The sequence below is a fragment of the Crinia signifera genome, chromosome 6, assembly GCF_055691185.1.
Source record: "Crinia signifera chromosome 6, ASM5569118v1, whole genome shotgun sequence".
Lineage (NCBI taxonomy): Eukaryota > Metazoa > Chordata > Amphibia > Anura > Myobatrachidae > Crinia > Crinia signifera.
In genome coordinates, this window is record NC_139222.1 from 221,564,099 (window position 1) to 221,577,812 (window position 13,714).

Consider the following 13,714-nt stretch of genomic DNA (forward strand, 5'->3'; position numbering starts at 1 on the left):
GTGAGATATGTAATTAAACAAATATAGGTATGCATTCCTTATATGCTGTTAATTATTATTTTTGTAACCAGCCTTTATAGAATTATGTTATGATTGTATAATGCTTTTTGGGCTGCTGTGATATACATTTATATTAACATGTCATTGGTCTTCTGGAATCTGAACAAATGCATAAGTTGGGCTTATTCCTCAGAAGATACAGGATCAACTGATTCATTCAGGAAGTGTATACTGATGTTTTTAGGGGCTAATTGTAATGAGGATAATGTTATTGTTTACAGTGCGTACTGTACTTGTGCTTCTGTTCAGCCTATTTACTGTTACGTTAACACAGTGCTTTTATTCTATTCTGCATGCTTGCATATGGACTCGCCAGGTGGGAATGCTCACGTATTTACACATTCCTTAATTAACAAGCAAATATGTAACAGTAGTTCATTAGGCAGTGTGTATAAGCAGAGATCTTCTTTGTCAGCTGCAAAAACTTGCATAGCTGAAATTCTGCCATCCAGATTCAAGCCTCTAGTCGGTGTCCAAGACCCCTGTATATACAAGCAGAGTGCATCGCTGTCTCAGCAGAAAGCACAGAGCTGCGAGAACCTGCTAGAACCTTTGGCATCATTGGAAAACAAACAAGCGTGCACAAAACAAGCAGGGGGATGTCTGGAAAATATGCTGGCGAAATCCTGCAAGGATTATAAGGTAAAGTCGGGCAGCGCTATGAGCCTGCAAGAGTACAGCTTGAACTCTGCAAAATGTTCTTTTCAATCCAATTTAAGGTCAGGTGGCCCAGAATTCAATACGATGTACAGAGATATGCACCATATTAACCGCTCCACCTTGTGCAGCGCCTCGTCTTGCTCCAATGTAAGAGACATTGCAAGCCAGTTTGAGAAAGAAGGAAAAAACGGACTGTGTCAAAAGTTTGGACTGGAGGGCTCCAAAAATGTCCCAAAGCACACAGTGTCTTCTCGGGTAACAGCATTTGAACAACTAATACAAAGGTCAAGGTCATTGCCTTCTCTAGATATATCCACCGAACAAGACTTTTCGCCTACACCACCACAGTCTAGAACAGGGATACCTTCTGCCTCCTCGGTTGAATCTCTTTTAGAAATTCCAGTGAAGAGGAATACAGATGAAGATGTTCAGCCTCCATTGCACACAGTCCCCGACCCTAAGGGTAATGTAGAGGAGAGGACTTCAGACCTGAGTGACAACACTTTAACGGATGGTCTTTCTGTCTGCACAGATGAGACTGACCTTCTTTCCAACGCCTCAAGTGACAGTTGCAACAATACCCCCCAGCCACCCCAGAAACCTAAAATTAACACCTGCAAAAGCTCCTGCCCCGCTTCCTACACAAGGTTCACAACCATTCGGAGACATGAACAGAAAATGGCCAAGAACTCTCATTTAAAATCAGATACGCAAGTTGATCGGCTCATTTTTCAGAGAAATATATATCTTATAAGCCCTCTTCCTTTCAAGTTAAAAAAACCATTACAGAACAGTCCCAAAAAGTCTTGCGATACATCAGAGAAGAATGGTGATGTGGTAGATCCGTCCAGAGAGAGCCAATCAGACCACAAGACTAATCCATCAGAAGACGTGGAAGAGATGCCTTGTCTACCTACGCGCCAGTCTTCATTTGAAATTGTGGAAAGACTGAGCTGTCTAAACATTAACAATTATGAGCATGATAATACTAATCTAGAAGATCATTGTTCAGACTCTCTTAATAATGGAGATATTGTCTCATTTCCTTTATGTTACAATTTGGATTCAAACAACAACAGTCAGCCGAGTGAAGGTGGAGCAGTCACAGGAGGTGGAGTTTTTCTGCATCTTGCCAATATGTGACACTTCATCTGTGTGACAGACCATTTCTATCTGTCATCCACCTTCATTTCCTCTTGAATCCACATCTGTGCTTACCGTCTGTGTTCCTTCTGAGCTGACATTTACATGGGTCTGATGCGTAGTGCAATGTGTAAACAAGCAGTTTATCCGCCCTCTCAATTCCGTTCCAGATAATTACCAAGTCAAGGCCAAGCCCATATAGATTACTTGACTGTTGACAAAGTGACCACTAGATTTAAGTAACCATGTAGAGTTTAGGCATTGCCAATGATTTCAAAGGCATACATATGATGCGGTCTCATTTAGGAATGCAGTGAAAGTAACTACACATGTAGTAACGGTTTTGTTCAGCGTCTTCCTTCCAAAGCCTCTAGATTAGCTGAAGTCCACCCACATACAGTATGATGCTAATTAGGATATTGTGTGTCAGATTCCCCCTAGATTCTTGTTTAAATTAAGGATGCTCCAAATTTATTTTAGGACTTACCCAGGCAACAACAGGTTTGACAGAGGTTTCTGCTAGATCATCCTCAAAATCTTCATTCAATTTTAAAACTGAAAGGGTCTAGATCAGGGGTAGGCACCCTGTGGCACGCCAGCTGCTGTGGCAGGTTATGCTGGAAAGTGGATTTCCGCAGCAGCTGCTGTGTCACCGGTTCTCTTCCCCCCCCCCCCCCCCCCCCTCCGATCTAGATCATATGTTCTTATCTGTAATTTGGCATCTGGAAGTGATAATCTAAATATTGAAATCAGGACTTGAAGATGTTTTAACCCAAATTTTCACATTTGGCTAAACCCAAAAATGACTAAAGACCCTTTGGGGCTCATTAGGTAAGGACTGACTTACACTGGAAGATATGCATGCAAGCGTAGACATGCTTACGTGTACATGTTCAGTTGGACGCATTTCGCCAGCTGTATGTATGGTAGTTATACTGACCGTGTTAGGCAGTGGTAGTAGTCCACTAAATGGACATATGAACAAAGCAATGCAAATAAGCTACATACACAATAGCCAACATGTTAATGATTGAAATACTGTCAGCTAGAAGGATCTATTTGCAGTCAGCCAATCAGAAGTGAATACCTACTGCAACTCTATTCGATACCAGTTTAATCCAATAGTGTGTTATGTGTAAATCCCGTTTTGTCCTCTCTGAGACTGCATCATAATGTTTACATCAAATTGCTGTTCATTTATTCTTGTCCCTCATGCTCTTTTGATCGGTGTCAGCAGGATCACAAACAAGTGTTTTGAAGAGTTTGGTTGCAGTGATTCTGTTTCTAGTGATTTAGATACATGATTGATACTGTCCTGTGTGCTGTCGCAGTTTTGTGTGCGTCCCTTTCATGAATACCATGCTCTAACTGGACTTTGTTGTTTTGGAGTAGACTCTGAATCTCCAAGGCATTTCACACCACTCGAATACATGGATCACAATGACGAGTACGTGCGCCGACGCTACGACAGCAAAGAGGTATTCTGACCATTTTTTAAAGAGATCCCCATTTTATTGCATATGTCCGATTTTCATTTTCCGCAGTACAAACAATGCATGATACTGAAGTGATGTAAAGTGTGGCATGAGTTACTTAAATACTGTAAGCGTTCAAATTAAGATGCAAGTTTGTAATTGAGATAGTAGAACACATTATAAACCAAGGCAAGATTCCTAGTAGAGGTGAGTAGACATGCCTCCGATAATCTATTATTTAGGAAGATTTCATATCTTTGCACACTATGGGGTATAATTACTAAAATGCAGGCTTTTAGATGTGAAGATATTGCCCATACCATCCAATCAGATTTGAGCTGTTGTCTTCTAGAACAGTGGTCAAACCGATTCTCGAGAGCTATCAGCAGTTCATGTTTTTCAGGCAACCTGCAGATCTGCAGAATGTGTCGGTTAGGAATGAATGCAGCATGTTTGAAATTGTGACAGTTCGTAACGACTACACCTGTGCACGGGCTGGGTGGTCTGGAAAACGTGTTGGTACAGTAGATCTTGAAGACCAGTTTGGCCAGCCCTGTTCTAGAAGGTTCTAGATAAATGCTAAGTAGAATCTAATTGCTTGCTATGGGCAACATCCAGGGGCGTAACTAGATATTCATAGGCCCCATAGCAAAAGTTTTTAAGGGCCCCCTATTTAGCAATTGATGGTGTTAAATGTGTGTAAACATTACTTAAACAGTAAAGATGGGCCACCTTCAGCTCTGGGCCCCATAGCAGCTGCACCTTTTGCACATATGCTAGTTACGCCCTTGGCAACATCTCCACCTCTATAAACCAGCACTTCCTGTGCTGCAGAGTGCAGGCAGTCATATTACAAATTCATTAAATGACCAAAAAATTGTTCCCAAAGCCACATACACATGGGGCAACTGGTGCTTTGAGCTAAGCGATCTAGTTAAGCACACGGCGCTGCACCAGCGATGTGTGCTGAGCGATCTGTCACTGCCCATGTTCTCAGTAAAGAGAAACTGGCAATGACTAGATTTATACGGCATGCAGTCAAAATCTAGTTAGGCAAAAGTGATGCGCAAGATACACAGGGAGTGATCCATGCTCCATTCTAAGTGATCTACTCAGACTTAGAAATGGGTCTGAAATCGCCCGTAAGATTGTAAGGGGTATATTTGTATAGCAATCACTCCAATTCTACTGACATTTATCTTGCACCTTCTAGAAAATAATAGCTAATATCTAATTAGTTGATATGGGTAACATCTATAACTTCTAAAAATCCAGAGTAAATATTCCTGATGAATGATTTTTTTTCTTTCATAGAACAGTTTTGCCTTGATAAGACCAATTAGACACAATTCTTGACTTTAAACTGTAGTTTCATGGTGTCGTAAGGAATCTTACTGCAGCAATATGTTGTAGGATTATCACTGTAAAAGACCGAATTACTAGGAAACTGCATAGTCATGTCACTGTTTACCATGTATACTGCTGAGGGTAAGGGAGAGCATAGTTCTGTAGTCTTTAGCTCCTTCTGGGAATGTTGGCACAGAGGTTAGCGCTCTGTCAGACACTGATATGTACTAGTCCTCTGATTGGTCAGAAATTATATAAAGATATGTAATTTCTAAAAATGCTGACATTATATCCCTGGTTGTCAGATATAATACCTACTGCAGTTCTTCCCACATCTGCTCTGGGAAGACAAATGAACCTTCAGAGTGGCTTGGAATTCCAAATGTATTCACTCAGTAAAGTTGCCCTAGCAAACTACATGCTGTAACTAGTAAATTAAAATCCAATTGGAAAAACAGCCTGCATACCTAAGCGTGCTCCCTGTGTCTCTCTGCACACCTAAGCACTCTGCACGAGATGCGGTCATAATACTGACAAGGACAAAATCCCGACATTTAAAATACCGACAAGGACAAAATCCCGACATTTAAAATACGGACAAGGACAAAATCCCGACATTTAAAATCCAGACAAGGTCAAAATACCGACATATAGAATGTACAGGTGAAACTGTCAACATGACTTTGGGTCGAAAGGTCGCAAGCTCGACATGGGTTTTTTCACTGTTTTTTGACCCGACATGTGCCGACAGGCAGTATTTCATGCCCTACCATCCACTAGGGCAGTGGTTCCCAAACTGTGTGCCGCGGCTCCCTGGGGTGCCTCGGGACACTTGCAGGGGTGCCTCAGGTTGGACGTCCAGGACCAATTCAAATAATTTATTATCAATTATTTATGGACAAAACCAGTGCTGGTGGCTGCCAATCATAAAATATGTGTACAATCAGAACCAAATCCTGCCCTTTACCACATAACGGAACCTAAGATGCGCATATAAACAGAATATATTTAATTTTATATATATTGTTTTGGGCCTAGGGGTGCCGTGGAAAAGTTCTGATACTCTAGGGTGCCGTGATTCGAAAAAGATTGGGAACCCCTGCACTAGGGCGTGGTGGGAGAAGCATAGCGAGCGAAGCGAGGGGTTGCGGTTCACCTCCAACTGTGTCCATGTTGACTGTGTCGACATTCAAGTAAAAAAAAAAGAGAAAAAAAACCATATCGACCTTTCGAGCCGTCGACCCAAAGTCATGTTGACAGTTTCACCTGCACATTCTATATGTCGGTATTTTGACCATGTCAGGATTTTAAATGTCGGTATTTTGTCCTTGTCGGGATTTTGTCAGTGTCGGTATTATACTCCATTCGGTTTTTTGACCGTCGGGATTTCATACCGAATCCCTCTGCACACCTAAGCACTCTTATAGTGTCTCTCTGCACACCTAAGCACTCTTCTAGTGTCTCTCTGCACTCCTAAGCACTCTTCTAGTGTCTCTCTGCACACCTAAGCACTCTTCTAGTGTCTCTCTGCACACCTAAGCACTCTTCTAGTGTCTCTCTGCACACCTAAGCACTCTTCTAGTGTCTCTCTGCACACGTTAGCGCTCTCCAAGTGTCTCTCTGCACACGTTAGCGCTCTCCAAGTGTCTCTCTGCACACCTATGCACTCTTCTAGTGTCTCTGCACACGTTAGCGCTCTCCCAGTGTCTCTCTGCACACCTAAGCACTTGTCCAATGTCTCTATGCATATCTAAGCGCACTTACAGTGCCTATTTGCACACATTATAGCACTCCTACTTTATCTCTGCATATCTAAGTGCACTACTTCCAGCGCCTTTTTTGCACACCTAAGCACTACTTTTCTGCACACATGTAAGTACTCTCCCAATGCCTCGCTGCACACCTAAGCACCTCACTTAAGTGCCTTGAGAGTGTATTTCTGAATCTGTGCCTGCACTGTCAAAACTTTCACCAGCACTATGGCAGGTGCAGTTTCTCCATCTGACTCTGTCCTCTGTCAGTGGTTCAGCGGTGGGATACGGTCGTATTATATACCACACTTAGGTCGACACCGTTGGGTCGACAGGCAGCAAGGTTGACAGGGTTCTAGGTCGACACGGATGAAGGTCGACAGGTGTCTAGGTCGACATGAGACAAGATCGACCTGGTTTTAGGACATAGGGCTGCGGTTGACTTCTAACTGTGTCCATGTCGACTGGGTCAACATTTGGGTAAAAAAAAAGTGAAAAAAAACCATGACGACATCACGAGCTGTCGACATAACCCATGTTGACGTAACGCATTTGTCGACCTAAACCCATGTTGACCTAAACAACTGTCGACCTTCACCCATGTCGACCTAGAGCCCTGTCGACCTCGCTGGCTGTCGACCCAACCATGTCGACCTAATGAATGTCGACCTAAGTGTGGTCGATAATGCGATCCACACCCTTCAGCGGCACCAGCTTCTTTGGACACAGCCCCTTTCAGCAAAATGCCCGTATTTGCATAGCCACCCCCCTTTTCATGCCCATGTACATTCACTCAAATTCTTAGACCCTATGTCCTTTCCTGTACTACATTGGAATGAACATGTCCATATTGATGTGTGGTCAATGTATGTTTGTAAGAAAAGGGGAGTGTGCGCAGGCTATTGAATAAGTATGGGGAAAACCTTGTAACATAAATGTAAACTGTAGTATTGCTGCCCGTGATTTATTGATCCTGAAACATGAATGGGCAATAGGGCATTAATAGGGCTGTAAAGTAGCTGTTATGCGTGCGACATGCAATAGTTGAAATTCTTGGCCATGCTAATTACTATTTCTCTATTTTATGTGTAACAAATGCTACAGGTTCGTACTGGTTTACCAGATCACTTAAGGCCTGCAGGAAGCAGTTGTAGGAATGTTCACCTGCAAAATGATGCACTGCCCTCTAATTCATTTACTTTTTACTTGTGCAATGCAATACTCTGCAGTGCACTGCAGTGGTTCCTGTGGAAGAGGCTACTACACAGTGCTTCTACACATGGGCAGGGCCGGCGCCACCACTAGGCAAATCTAGGCATTTGCCTAGAGCGCCAGCCACTGGAGGGCGGCACTTCGCCCCTCGCCTCTCGCATGAAGTGGATAATGTATGAAACCTCCTAAAGAGGACAGATGGAGAATTTGCCCATAGCAACCATTCAGCTTCTAACTATTATTTATTAGAATATTCTGGAAAAATAATTGCTAGAAGGTAATTAGTTACTACGGACAACTTCATAGAAGGTGTGATCAGTTAGTGCAAAGGTTCCCAAATTCCACTATTACAGTCCAGGTTTTAAGGATATCCATGGTTCAGCCCAGATGGTTAAATTAAATTGACTGAGGTACTAATTAGGTCACCTGTTCTCAAGCATGCATATCCTTAAAGCCTGGACTTTGAGGTAACAATATGGTACAAAAGAGGCGGACTAGATTAGCCAAGTGGTTCTCATCTGCTGTCAAATTCTATTGACTGGAATGTCAGAGTTTGGGTTATTTTCCCCAAAATCTAAGCTTTTTATATGATTAACATTTTTTATTATGATGTTGATTATTTATGTTTAGAATAACATTATTTACCCTACAAGTTTTAACTTCCATAGATTATGTTTAGGAAGGAAGACGTAAAGGTACATACATTGAGAGATTGTCAGGAAGGCTTATTTTTCCATAATATGACACCATGTAATGATATCCTTCTGACCATTAATCATAAGGTTAGAGGCCATTATCCCAAAATTGCTCAGTGCACCTGTTCCCTGTGCTTTGTTAGTCCGAACTAGGAGCTAAGGTGCAGCCTATTATGCTGAAGAACAGGTAGGAAACTAAAGATGGGTAACCACTAGTAGATATAATGATTTTGGGGGGGGGGTTACCTGCGCACTGAATGTTGATGTTTTGGGTAAGCAGCCGCACTCACGGATGACTGTCTCCGTTAGGTTTATAAAGTTTTGGGTACTCTTTACCTAGAACGGCGCCCGCGATCAGAATCGCGGGCGTCGGGGGTAAAAAATCGCGGTCATCGCGATTAACGGTTAATTGAGCCTATTTGGGCTCTGTAGCCCATTTAACATTGATTCCTATGGTAAAATCGCGGGCATTGAGGCATTGAATGCAAAATCGCGGTCAATCTGACTTTTTAACATTGTTCCCTATGGGAAAATCGCGGTGATCGCGGGCATCGCGTCGCGGCCGTTTATGTACTGCCCGCGATCCCGCGATCACCCCGATGGGCGCCGTTCTAGGTAAAGAGTACCCAATAGACAAACAGAGGTAGAGCGCGGCACCACCCCCTAACAACACTAATAGATCTAGCTGCAGACGGATCGGGCAGAGGTTTCTCGAGACACACTGCTCAATCTGTTGTCAATTACATCAAAACTGGGTGGGCGCATGCCCAACCAGTGAGCTGTCCATCATCGGCAGCTTCTGCAGATATATCGGGCATTGGCTGTGTTGCACAGCGAATGCAATATATCTGTGAACGATGCTGTTCACAAATATATTGATGCTGCACACTGGCTGATGGTCCGTTGATATATATCGGTGAGTTTTTACACACCTTTACTGCTCACCAGTTCAAACTGCAAGCACTGCACTTATTATAAGGATGACAACCAGGGCCGGTGCAAGGCACCGGAGCGCCCCAGGCGAGTCGGGGTGGGGGCGCCCCGGTGCCGGGGAGGGGGGAAGTACCTGTCCTGCGGCGCTGTGTATTTAAATCTGGCGGCGGAGGCAGCGGGGGTCCCTGCAGTCCATTAGAAATAACGAGCGCTATCCGCCGGGCTATGCGGAAGCGCTTCTGTTGTGAAAACACTGGCAGCACGCTGATTGGCTGAGATCAGCGTGCGCCATGCTGCCAGTGTTTTCACAACAGAAGCGCTTCCGCATAGCCCGGCGGATAGCGCTCGTTATTTCTAATGGACTGCAGGGACCCCCGCTGCCTCCGCCGCCAGATTTAAATACACAGCGCCGTAGGACAGGTACCCGGGCGGCAGGGGGGGGGGGGGGGGGGGCAAAATGCCGCCCTCCAGTGGCCGGCGCCCTAGGCAAATGCCTAGATTTGCCTAGTGGTGGCGCCGGCCCTGATGACAATTCTGAATTGCACAATTTCTACAATGCGATAATCCGGACTGCTATTATTACCCAACTACTTTGTTGAGTGAATTGGCTCTGATTCACACAAAACATTAGGTTAAACATGATATGGACGTGCTTGGCCGGCAAGTTCGCTGCTCATTTTGAACTACACTCCTGCTGTTATCCCAGGCAGTTGCACCAAACCTAATTCCATGACATGACATGCTATAACCATATACCTCAGCAAGTTGGCAATGAATTTCAGCTGCTACTGTGCCTTCTAGACACATAAATCCCATCAATGTTTGACCATGTTTCCGCCAGCCCCGTCATCTTACAGCTGATGTTGGAACAGTGTGACAGATGTGGTACAGTCTAATGGCTGTGAGGGGAAGCAGTGATCTACCTGCTCTGGCCTGGCAGGAAAGTAGAATGAAATAGAGAACATAACAGACTGAGGTGACCAGGCATATGCCATGCCCAATAAACTAATATCGAATTTGTGTCAATATATTGCACTGATGAGACTTTTGGCTCTGACCTGGGACCTGAGGATCTCTAAATGCTTACTACTGTGAGTCAGTAAAACACACACACACATGGAGTAGCAGGTTTTAGGTTTCCACAGTGAATGTACAGATGTAGCGCCGCTCTTCCAGCGCCGGGGCTCGCCAGACCACCCCCACTGGCAAGTGGACGCTACATCTGACTGGGACACATAAGCGTTGCAGTTTCCCATTGGCGGGGGGGCGGTTAGTGGGGAGCGGGGAGGCGGCGGGGACCCGGGGGGGGGGAGCTTCGGTTGAAGGGGATGCGCGTGCGTCTTGTGTGCCCGCATCCCCTGCTGGCGGCTCGCTAATCTTCTGCCAGCCCCTACCTGAATGAGCCTGGCTACATCTGTATGTGTAACACACATTAGGTGTGGGGGGGGAACAAGTCAGCAAAAAGCTGTCAATTGTTCACAGTGGGGAGGATGGCTGAGCCCGTGGGCCTTGCACGCATGCTACGTGTACAGTGTGTGCTCTGCAGGCCCTCGCCCCCCCTCCCCATTCACCTCAATTGCCCCTTGGCATCACACACCCTTCAATATATGTCATGGGATGTTTTGTAATTTACTGACTGGTCTTTACATTGTTTGTTAACTCCCAAAACAGACTCTCCCCATGTAAATGGCATTGCTTAATTTGAAAAATGTGTTCCAGCGGGATAAGTGAAGGAAACCATTCAATTTTTATTTACTGGCCAAAAGAACTTGAATTAAAGAGGGTAATTTATTAATTATAACCCCAAACATCGCAAATCAAATTATTATTGAACTGCACATGCCTAGGATTCGCGTTTTGCATGCGTGATGGGAATTGGCTATTGAGAATGCAAATGGATTGCAATGTAGTCGCTGTTTGTCTTAATGAAAGCTGGCGTTTGGGGGCAGAAACGTAACGGTTTCTGTGGGTGGTTGGAAAAATGCAGATGTGCCTAAGCGTTTTTAGGGTGGGTCTCTGATGTCAGCGATGACCACTTCTAGACTGTCTCAGTCGCAGATTAGTGGAAGCCTCAGATGTACTTTGCACAGACGGTAAAGACTCTTTGATGTTCTGTGAATTGGGAATGGATATCGTTTAGAGATCCATTTGAAATTCATTTGAACTTTTTCCCAAGGGATTTTTTCTTTCAGACTGGGCGATTTCATTTTGCTCGCAGTCCACTGCCAGCTCTCTGATTAGCAATTCATGCGGATTTAGGGCCATTCTAACTAACACACAGAGGTGTGTTGTAATATGAGTAGTGTTGGGCATTTAATTTAATTCTCCATAGTGGTCATTTATTACCTTGTGCGATGCCAATCCTACTGTTCACAGTTACACTTAGTTTTAGGAAGAAATACATGTGTTTTTAGGCCAAGATGGCGGCATCTATGGATGTGCAAAATGTGCAACAGATGAAGGCAGGAGCTGATCAAATCAAGGACAATGCTGAGTTTGGATTGGGTTCATGTGCTCATATCAGGTGGTCGTGGCAGGAGGTTGACTTTGTAGTGATGTTTTCCGCTATTAGCCCATGCACTTTTCAGTGAGTACACACAATTAGATACAGATTATTTTGACATGTATTTAACTTCGAGCACACACAAAGAAGCAGGTCCACAGATTTTATGGTTTATAAATGGTCCTTTATGCCTCATTTACCTATGATTGAGGTAAAGTATAAAAAAAACTTGGTACTCTTTACCTAGAAGGGTGGCCATCGCGGGCATTGAATGCACTAAAAAATCGGGTGCGATGCGACCGACGTGATGCCCGCAATTTCCCATAGGGAACAATGTTAAATGTCTCAATTGACCCGATTTTTCCATAGGAAACAATGTTAAATGGGCCACAGAGGCCAAATAGGCACCCTGAAGTGTGAAATGGCCCCCCCAATTGTTAACGCCACCCCACGATCAACGTCAACCCGAAGCGTGGCGAGCGCAGCGGTACGCGTCCTACGACCTTTTCATACCCCACTATCCACGTCGGCGTGGAGTTGAGAATAGAAAGTGTGGCGAGCGCAGCGAGCCACCGAGCCCGAAGCGTGGCGAGCGCACGCGGATACCTTCACAGGTATCCGTGTCCCCTCGCGGGCTTCACAGCTGTCCGCGTCCCCTCACGGGGCTCGCTGCGCTCGCCACGTTTCAGGCTCGGTGGCTCGCTGCGCTCGCCACACTTTCTATTCTCAACTCCACGCCGACGTGGATAGTGGGGGTATGAAAAGGTCGCAGGGCGCGTACCGCCGCCCCGCGCGGGCTCGCTGCGCTCGCCACGCTTCGGGTTCACGTTGATCGTGGGGTGGCGTTAACAATTGTGGGGGCCATTTCACACTTCAGGGTGCCTATTTGGCCTCTGTGGGCCATTTAACATTGTTTCCTATGGAAAAATCGGGTCAATTGAGGCATTGAACAGGAAAATCGGGTCAATTAAGACATTTAACATTGTTCCCTATGGGAAATCGCGGGCATCGCGTCGGTCGCATCGCACCCGATTTTTTAGTGCATTCAATGCCCGCTATGCCCGCGATCAAAATCGTGGGCGCTGTTCTAAGTAAAGAGTACCAAAAACTTTAAAGGTTATAGATTCACAGTTGGCCTTAAAGTAACAGTTTTACCTTTTTTCTTAAGGGGACCACTCCTTTTACTGGATACCTAGGGATGTTATAGGCGGCTGTTTTCCCTTAAGGACAATTCACCTTTTGAGTGACAACATTGCTGTGAGCGATCCTCAAAATAGCTGCTAAAAATGCCAGCATCACTCACAGCGAATGTTCTGTTAATATAAATAATACAAATACAGCCAAGTCAATTAACTGAAGTTTCATTAAATATTGCACCCAAATATGTGACACTGACATTTTTAACAGATATTGTGAGGATCTCTCACTGCAACGATGGCACTCAAAGGGTTTAATAAAAAGGTTTGCTTGGCAATCTTCATACCTAGTTTGACAGATTCCCTTGGCACTCAAAGGGTTAAGCACACATCTTTGAATGCCATTGGTAGAAGGCAGTTAGTGGGCGAACCAATCTCACGGAACAACTGATTGCAACTTGTGGTTTTTCGAGCTCACACAAAGTTAAACATATTTCACTAGGAGGAAACGATCCATTATAGTAATTTAATTGCATGCTACCAGTTGCTACTTTGCAACTGGAGGGATGGTTTCCACAAAAAAAAAGCAATACAGATGTGTCCACACATAACTAGCCTCCTTTTTGCATTAAACAGCCCTTCTACCGAATGACATGGGGTGACTGTAGTGCCACAGGCATCTTTTTCACATAAGAAATGCTATGGTATAGTGTTTTCCTGGCAAACACTGTAACGTTCCACTTTTTATGCAGATACAACTGTAGTCACACACAGAATGTAGGCATGCTGCATATCATTT

General features: G+C 44.6%; 1 protein-coding gene across 36 annotated transcripts in view; it reads left to right on the forward strand.

The window, feature by feature from the left end:
- SORBS1 (sorbin and SH3 domain containing 1) overlaps positions 1–13,714 on the forward strand; it is a 316,704-nt gene that overhangs the window by 274,752 nt on the left and 28,238 nt on the right. For 21 of the 36 annotated variants that reach the window (XM_083148896.1, XM_083148907.1, XM_083148902.1 and 18 more), the window contains 2 exons: positions 356–1,831; positions 3,256–3,341. In XM_083148896.1, the coding sequence (XP_083005022.1) occupies positions 356–1,831; positions 3,256–3,341 (1,562 nt within the window). The remainder of the gene's footprint in view (positions 1–355; positions 1,832–3,255; positions 3,342–13,714) is intronic. The other 15 variants (XM_083148922.1, XM_083148919.1, XM_083148920.1 and 12 more) reach the window with 2 other exon arrangements.